Source organism: Athene cunicularia (genome assembly GCF_003259725.1).
Source record: "Athene cunicularia isolate RWA chromosome 17 unlocalized genomic scaffold, athCun1 chr17_part1, whole genome shotgun sequence".
Lineage (NCBI taxonomy): Eukaryota > Metazoa > Chordata > Aves > Strigiformes > Strigidae > Athene > Athene cunicularia.
The window spans coordinates 731,867-741,097 of NW_020799122.1; the positions used below are offsets into that span (position 1 = coordinate 731,867).

Here is a 9,231-nt window from a genome sequence, read left to right on the forward strand (position 1 = left end):
GGCTGCGCCGGGCGCCTCCCCTGCCCACCGGGCCCCGGCTCCTCGCCCAGCCCCACGCTCACCCAAAAAATGAAAGTTGCCTCCATCGCGAGCTGCTCCACAACACATTTTTCATTAAAACAAACTATCTCTTCACATAAAAAAACAATGAACATCTTTCTCCTCCTGATCATTGAAGGCCGATTAATTAATTGGGCTTAATTGTATATTACATTTCAAACAATACTGTTGCACTTATTTATCATGTTAATTGCAATGTTAAATAAAAAGACAATAAATTATTACTGAAATCATCAAGATGCCTAACGTGGGATTTGGGACGGGGCCGGCCTGCCTCGTGCCTCCGCACGGGCTGATTTCACGGGATAAATCAGCGCTCGTTCTGCAAGAGACACAGCTGACCCGGAGCATCACCGCCGAAATGACGGAGCGACACACTTATGGATCACGGACATTTCTCCCTTGTGTTTCCCAGTGTTCACAGCACACAGTTTATATTCCACACCTCATCAAGGGACACAAAAGAGAAAATTTTGAAAACGAACACGGCACGGTTACAGTGCGTGATCTAAAACTCGGAATTTTACCTCTAGAAACTCTTTCATTAAGCTTGCGTCTTTTTTAATTTTTTTTTCCCCTTGCTTCCTCCATGAAGTCAAGGGGTACGAGTCTGACAGGGAGAGCTACGGATGTACAATCTGCTTACAGAACCAGACTCAGAAGCAGCAGGGGCAGGAGGGGTGTTGAAAACCAGCTCCTGCATTCTTTCTTTAAAAGAATTTAAAATATATTCCCTTGTCAACCACATCCTTCTTTTGTTTGAAGCAGTGAAAAATTTTATTGCTGTAATCCACTGACATGCTTTCAGCAATGACTATGCCCTTTCTATAGCCCATATGATAGACTGATAGTTGTTCATGACACCCTGAAAGAGGCTCATCTGCAAAAGTATAAAACATCAGCCTCGCAGCCATGGTAAGGGGAGAACAGATGATACAGTTTATCTCCCTCAAACACGTGCTGATCGGGTAGCTCTAAATTACAGCCGACGATGTTCTCTGTTAAGGACATTTTTCCCCCCCCCCAGAATTACCTTTTCCATACTCTTAAAAATGAAATTGTGCGAGGTGTTCATCTTAATAAATAGTTTGTCTTTATTCTTTTCTTGAAAAACCTTCTCTACATATTATTTTAAACACCGATATCAAAACTGGAACCATCTATCTCCCATCTGCAACTAAACAATTCTGGGAGACAATTTTCCCTGCAGCTTGGTAAAGCGCTATGGCAGCAAGATTTCCAGTAAACTGCTTCAGCTGGGGGGAGGATGACCCCAAACACTAATTAAGTGTTTGAGGGAGAAATGTTCTGCCATGAACCTGCCCCCAGCATTTACACGGCACTGACGGCACAAGAAAGAAACGCCCTGGATCATCGTTAGGAGAGGCTTCAGGGGAAGCCTGGCTCAGCCAGAAAAAGGACAAAGCCTCTTCATCAAACATGAACCACAACCTCCAGGAGTTTGGAAAGCCATCCATTAACTTCCTTTATTTCTTTCCATTTTCCAGGCCTTTGCACCTCCGGGGCATTTGTAGCACGGGAGGTAAACAGGGCACGGTGCCAGGCACGGCGATGTCCAAGGGACTCCTGGTCGAGGCTGGAAATATGTGCGCTCAGAGATTTTTCATAAAAGCCCTGTGCAAGGTGTAGCTCAGTCACTCGCTTGGATGCCATTGCTTATCCCACGCGACGCTATTCCTGCCAGTATTTTAAATGACTGCTCAATTCACCCCTGATTTCTGGATTGCATCCTCTGACTTCTGCTGCCAACCACCACAGCAGTGTGCACCGGGCTGTTTTACAGTGCTTGCTCAGAGCTTTTCTGCTAGATGGCCTCAAAAATACATACATTTTTCAGTACAAAGAGAGACAACTCCAGCCCAGTTTGACCTAGTAAATACCAACTAACCCCGCCGTCCCACCGTGCAGCCTTTGGAAGTGCCTTTGAAAATCAAAGATTAGGATATCCATAGTATTCACATTTTCTAGCTGTGACAGCAGATTTATCAGGAACTTAAGCAGCCAGCTGATCACAGGCACTCCCTCTCTCACATACATGCTCCTCTCCCATGAGATGATACATTGCCCCGTTTGCAGGCTTTCCCGTCATCCCGAGGTTTTCCGAGCCATTTATAATCCCTCGCCAGAGCGAAGCTGCAGCCCCAGCCCCGGCCCCGCAGGCAGTGCCCAGGGCGCGTGGCCGGCGCTGCCCTCGCTCCCGGCTGCAAAACGCCGCCCTGCAAAGCCGAGGCCGCGCGCGGCGCGACGGGGGACGCAACGCAGCTCCTGCCACCGTCACTCAGCCCTCCTAATGGATTCAACCACAACTAAGCCATGCCTGTATCAAATATTAAAGAGACAAACCTACAGTCACGTCACAGGCTCGCTGCTGCCGCTGCGTTTTTGGACCATCTGCCTGCCTTTTATTTCGTTCTACAACATGTACATTAAATCTTATCAAACAGATAATTAAGAAATCAGATCTATTAGCACTAGAAGCAATCAGTTATGGCTTCTCAAATGTTCCGTCTCATTTCCTTCAGTCACTCCAGCCTTATCTCGATCTAGCTTTTTATCTGTCCACCCTGCGGGATCACTAACTCCTCCTCTGCCAGGCACAAAGCAGAAAACATCTCTGCAGCAGGTCTGTTGTGCTCTTTACCTGGAATCTCTCCCAGTTACATTCTGCCGGCAGAGCTGAAGAACTTTGGGTTTCCCCAAGTTGGTGTTGATGGCGTTGCCTCTCCTGACTCCACGGCAGGCTGCCTCGGCTCACGGGGAAAGATTCTTGGACACCACTTACTGGAGGAATCACTATAAATCACCCCGTGCTAAGAGGGCTGAAACCAGCAGCAGGACAGAGCTGCAGGTCAAGGTGCCCAGGTACTCGTGTGCTCCCAGGCTGGGCAGCTGGTTCCAGACGTCCGGGCAGCCGCGGCGATGCCTGTGGGCACGGAAGAGCCGCTGGTGGCCACCACGGCTGCCCCTGTACCTGCCAGGGCTGCGGTCACCGTGTGATGCCAACAGCGATAGAGGAGCGAGGGGGAACGAGTTTGGTGCTGAATTTCTCCTCCAGAATTCCCGCCCATCACCATGGCCACTCATAAACGGACCAAAACTGTCCCCATGCCCATCCCTCGCCTCGCCCCGCTACGGGCGGGGTGCCCAGGGACGAGCACGGCACACACGTGGCTGCTGGCCCCTCGTGTCGGGGGAGACTACTGAGGGTGCCCCCAAGGAGTGACGTCAGAGCTGGGGGAGCTGGGCCGCCGTTCATCTGAAAGTCTTCAATAAGTGCCTGAATTTTTCATGCATTCAAGGGAGACCTATAAAGTAAATCTCAACTCAGGTCTTAATTATAAAGCTAAAGGTTGCATTGCTAATAATGCCAATACGGCAGCCTGCAATCATTAATAGTTAACACATTCGCCGCAGGCATCGTTCCTCTGAAGGACCTGAAATATTGATAAGTGCAGGCGCTGGAGCTGGGAGGAGACGGCCCACGGGCCCTCGCAGCGGGCAGCGGGGCGGCGGGAGACCTGGGGAACTGCTGCTGAGCGTTCCCTGCCACCCGGGTGCGACCTCCTCCGAGCGGCGGGAGCCAGATCTGCTCTGGCAACGATCTGGTTTTCTAGCAAACATACAGGCCACAAAGAAATGCGAAGGGTTGGTTTGCTTTTTAAGCTCTCTGGTGGAGGAAAGCTCGACGGAGCGGCGCCATCGGCTGAACGTCGCTGCAGGTGTCCCCTGGCCTGGACAGAGAGCAGCCAGCGACGCTGTGTCCCCCCCATTAGGGAGATGCCGGTTTTCTTGCATTAACTTCACAGTAACTTCTGTTATACGTGATAAAAGGAGCAAACCTGCCTAAAACATTTTTGCTACAGAGAAACCCCTGGCGTCACTTCAGTGTATCAAGAGGCTGAATTTCTGTCTGGCTCAAAAAAAAAAACCAAACTAAAAAAAAAACCTTCAAGCAATCAAAGAAATTTTGATCTATAGAGATAGATTATATGTTTGTCAATAAACTGGCCTTCCCCTGAAATCACGGTAAGCTGTAATGAATTCGTAACGGCCAGGCAGGTTCAGCAAGGAATCGCACTGCAGAAAGCCGCGGGTCCAACCGTGCAGCCTCAGTGTTTCTGTCCTCACACACACACTTTCCCCCCCCCGGCACCACAGGCCCGCTGCCTTCCCTGCGGAGTTCAGCCGCGTTCCCTCACCCTGCTGAACGCCAGGGCGGCGATGCCAGCCTCGAGGGGTGGCGAAGGGCAGGGACAGGCTCCACGCCGCACGCCCACCCCGGAGCCCGGCGGCGCCGAAGCTTCGCACCCACCCGCTGCTCACCTGCGATACCGTGATGCTGCATTTCTTTGCCAGCTCTTCTTTGGCTTCTTCACTGGGGTAGGGGTTACTGAGGTGGGAGTAAAAATATTCGTTCAAGATTTCTGTGGCTTGTTTACTGAAGTTACGCCTTTTCCGTCTGAAACGAGAAAAGCAAACCACGGTTGTTCCTCCAGACGCACGCAGGGCTCCGGCGGGGTCAGACGGGGTGGGAGCGACCCTTGTGCCACGTGTCCATGCTGCAGCACGCAGCAACACAGACAGCACCCACTGGGTAGCCCTGACCCCTCTGGGGTAGCCCACGGGGCTCTGGGCGCTGCGTGGTGGGCTACAGCACCCGCATCTGGCCATGCAGGGACCTGTCTCTGCGGGGGGGTTCACCCCGCGGGCACACGGACCCCGCTGCGTGCCACGGCAGAAAACACGACGCAGCAGAAGGCGAGGCAGGGCGCTGAGCTGGGCCCGGGGTGCCCCTCACACCCAAGCCTGCACCCCAGGCTGGGCCCAGCTGCTAAACCGCCCCGCGCTGAGGGCGGCCTAAGGAGCCTCCTTCCCTGCAGCCGCGGGTCAGCTGCGGCTCCCGCGCCCGGCGCAGGAGGACGGGGCGGCCCCGCTGCTGCGTCCTTGCCGAGGAGCTGATGGCTTCCGTGGGCGAGCGGCCTTTGGGGCTCCCCGAGGGACCCCCACCTGTAGGGCTGAGGGGCCCCGGGCCCTCGGGGACAGGCTCCGAGGCGTGCGGCCCCGCAGCCTGGGCGGAAAGCGAAGCCTTTGGCAGCGCCTGCGCAGCTGCGGGGCCTGAACTCCGAGCCCACGTCGGCCCCTCTCCTTCTCCCCAGAACTCCCCCCCGACAGCACGGGTTAAACATTTCCTTCCGAGCTCCCTTCCCCTCGGGGCTGGTTGCAATCAAACTGCCTGCGCCCGAGGGCAGCGCAAGCCCCAGCGCTCTCTGCCAGCGGTATCACGGTGCTGCTAACTACGCTGGATCCTGGAGCAGGCAGGCTCTCTCCCCAGAGCTATGTTTATCTCATTACTGTGCTTCCGCTCATTTTGCCTTATTTACCTTCCTCCTTTTTAAAGAAATCACTTTAAAATGTGCATCTGCAAGCTTTACCTTTTGCAGTTACCGGAGCTCTCCATAGACGTTTCCTCCAACTGTTTGTAATTACCCTAATTTGCCACACCTGCCAGTGACCTCCTTGTTAATAAAATTATTTTGCTCTTGTTTAGCTCCTCACAGCTTTCAGGTGTGAAGCATGAGCTCGCTGCTGAGGGGAGGCTCTGCGTGGTGCCTGCTGCTCCTCCCGGCTCTGCCAGCTGCCAGGGTCCTGCTCTGCGGAGGGGAGCCCTGCCGAAGGGCTGGGGCCCGACACCCCCAACCCGCCGGGGCTTCCCAACAGATCTGGCTGTGCCTGCAGACCCCCTCCTAACCCCCGCCTGCTTCCTCGCGGCCCACTCTGGGGGCCGTGCTGGCTGTGAGGGCTTCGGAAGGGGCTGCCTCCCCCCGCGCCCCGGCCAGGCGACGGTTTGCTGGGAGATGGGCCAGCAGATGTGGCTTTCGGCAGCGTGGTCGCCTGTCCCACCTCGGGCGTGCGGCCGCTCCCCCGGCGTCAGCCGCAGCCCCTGGGCACGTCCCTCCCGGGGAGCTCGGGGACGGGGTCAGGGTTTTTGCGAGGTCGGTCTTAGGCTGCGAGACATCGGCACCAGCAGCTGTTTCCATAACTGCCGGGGTGACACAACTGCCCTTCGCACGAACCCCATGCGACTCCCAGGCGAGCAGGTGAACAAGCCTTTGCACTAAAACATGGAGGATGACGCTGCTGTTTGTGAGGACGAGGGCCCTGGGCTTGTGCTGGGGCAGAGCAGCCTCTCCCAGCGGGTCCCAGCCGGGCCAGGCTCGCCCCGTGCTGCCCAGCAATCACCCCTTCCCCCCCAGAAGGAGCCGGGGCACTCGCCTCCGCCTTACCTGGCATCGAGGAACCTTGATCTTAAAATCATTACTGCTTCACAAGTACTTTGTTTGAGCTGCATCTGGATGGAGCTGAATTTTCGATGAATGATGCCAACCATCCTTTCTATCTCCTTGGGAGAAATGGGACGTGTCCGGCTCTGTTCTCTGAGAAGGTTCATCACATGTGTGGTAAATTCATTACACGCCTGTGAAGGAAGCAAAGGCTCAGAAACGGTTCTGTGCTGCCCCACAAGGACACGAGCGCGGGCCTGGCTGTTGGGGGGGGGCCAGGGGACCCTCACGTGGCCCCATCCCCTCCGCACGCGCGTGGCTGCGGGAGCTGGTCGCACCCCCCTTGTCCGTGAGCCCCCGCGTCAGCAAAGCCGAGCCTGAGCCTGGCCCACACCACGCTGCCGAGGCACCGGTGGAGGGAAGGCACGGCGAGCCATCCCAGACCCCGCAGGTGACCGGACACGAGGGCAGAAACTTCCCCAGGCTGCATCACCGACAGCCGCCACCTGACGCGAGCTGCCGCGCGCCGTCACGCGCATCCCGGCTTCCCCCACGCAGGCGGGGAGCTGCCACGAGCTCTGCTGGTTTCTGCCTCCCTTATCTCTTTCAACAAGAAACCCCGGGACTGCTGGCTGCTAGGCAGAGCTGGGTGGTGGCCACGGGGCTAATCCCTTCCCAGGGGCCAGCCTGTTTTCGGGCACATTTTGGGCACCGACCTACCCCCGTCCCGACGGAGCCCCGGGGAGCGCAGAAGGGCCAGGCGCGGTGCCGGCCTCGGCAAACTGCTCCTGCTCCCCGAGGCCTCACCAGCCGAGGTGGGTGTGCGGGGCTGGGGCAAGGGCCGCCCAGTGTAACGCTCCGCGGGGCTGCGACCGCGGCCGAGGAGCGCACAGGATTTTGCTCTCGTGCATCTAACGTAAGGGGCGACGAGCATGACGCTCAACTGCCAGTAAATCACAGAAACACTGCAAGTACCTCGTCCAGACCCTATGTTACGTATCTGATTGTAGCTCCCCTTCCTCCTCTAAAGCCAGGGCGAAAAATATCTGCGTAATTTGTCCGACAACTACGTTTTCGGGGATTCTCCTGTATTTCAATAGATTGTGCGAGGGAAGGAGTTAAAAGTGAAAAGTTTATGCATCTAAAAACTCATAATTTCCTATAACATTTGCTGAACGTCTCACAACTTATTAAGTGAAGCCATCTATGAATGCAAATGCTGATTAGCAATTTGGCAATAGCCCAACATTCGCAGAATTCACATAGCTTTTCTTTAAACCAGTAGTTCATACATGATTAATTAGAACATCTCATTTATGTAGTGTGCACTTTAGCTCATTACTCTAAGTAAAATTCGTTAAGTATTTACATTTAGATAATTAAAATCTGGGTACACCCTTAAGAAAGATGCATACACTTCAGGCAAAGTGATTTTTTTTTTCTTTACACTACTGAAAGTAAATTACAGGCTAATTTACATCCTTGCAGCGCCCGTTTGGAGGCAGCGCTCCGGCGATTCTCCGTGCAGACGCCCTTCGCCTGCCATCGCCGAGCACGCCGAGGTCACGGTGCCACGGAGGCTGCGCCAGCTCACCGCTGCTCCACGCCAGCTCGGCACCTCTACACCACTCACCATGGCTCTACACCACTCACCATGGCTCTACACCAGCTCCCCACCGCTCCCACCAGCGCAGACGTGACGGCTCCTCCCGCCAGCGGCCGCTCTCTGCCTTCCTCAAGACTTTCTGAGCTCCAGGTTAAGGAGTTCGACACACCTCATCCTCTCTTCCCATCTGCATATTTTCTTTCTCCCTATTTCGACGTTTCAGGCAGCAAAGCTTGCGGAGGAGACCAGCCGCCGTCCCCTCTGCCCACAGTGAAGATGGGGACGCTGCCCTGAGCACCCCTGGCCACCCTCCTCTTGCCCAGGCAGGGCAGGAGTTCTCCCGGGGACGCATTTCAAATCCTCCCAGGACGAGCCCCCCGGGAAGCGCAGCGGCCTTGCCATGACCCGGGAGGCAGCCGGGCACCGGTGCCGGGTCCCGCCGGTGTCACCGCACCGCCGCCGCCTCCTCCCCGCGCACTGCCCGTGGCGCTGCCTGCACAGCCTCAGCGCGCCCAAGCTCCGGCTCAGCCCTCCGACCCCCGGCAACAGCACCAGCTTTGGCTCCCCTGGAAAGCGATGAGCAGGGGCAAGGTAACGCAGGCACCGAAATGCAGCAACTCCCTCCCCGAGCCAAGAGCGTCTGTCCCAGAGACAGAGTGAACCCAGGGACTGGGCACCGAAAGAACATTTCAAGACACAACATCTTGCCACGCGCCCCCTTGTTTGCAGATGTGGGGAATCCGGTTTTAAAACACAATAAAAACGGCAACTGTTGCATTAAAAGTATTTTCAGACGCGTCTTTTCTACGAGAAATACTTCTCCACAAATATCCTACCAAAAATAGGATGCTTCAAAGCTAAACTGAGTTTCTTGCTTTCAAGAAGCAAAAATCTTTCCTCGAATTTACACGAATTGTTTGATGAAACTTAGTTTGGTTACAGCTACTTAGAGAGCCTGGCTTTAATTTGTCTTCACCAGCACCTCCCATTCGCAGAGCTACTTCAGTGCAGCAGAGTGGAAGTAAGCTCAGAAGACTCTGATGCTTTGTCTTGTTTTCTCTTGTTTATTTATAGCGTCCGAGCTACTTGATCCCTTTTTCAGGACTATTTTTCAGGCCTCTGCTTGGTTCCTGAGACATTATTAATAATGTCAGGTTATAAGTGATGGCCTTGTTAACCTGCTCAGAAACCTTGTAGGAGCAGGGATGCTCCTGCTAGCTTTAATGCTTCATCAAGACTCCTCAGACGAGTGCAAGAAAAAGA

At 54.9% G+C, this 9,231-nt stretch overlaps 1 protein-coding gene across 1 annotated transcript in view; it reads right to left on the minus strand.

Moving 5' to 3' along the window:
- The window catches only part of PBX3 (PBX homeobox 3), a 15,139-nt gene extending 8,577 nt beyond the window's left edge, over positions 1-6,562 (minus strand). Inside the window, exons 1-2 of the mRNA XM_026860454.1 lie at positions 6,366-6,562; positions 4,405-4,540 (exon numbers count right to left, since the gene is read on the minus strand). Coding sequence (XP_026716255.1) covers positions 4,405-4,540; positions 6,366-6,529 — 300 coding nt within the window. The 5' untranslated portion in view covers positions 6,530-6,562. The remainder of the gene's footprint in view (positions 1-4,404; positions 4,541-6,365) is intronic.
- Positions 6,563-9,231: the final 2,669 nt, after the last annotated feature.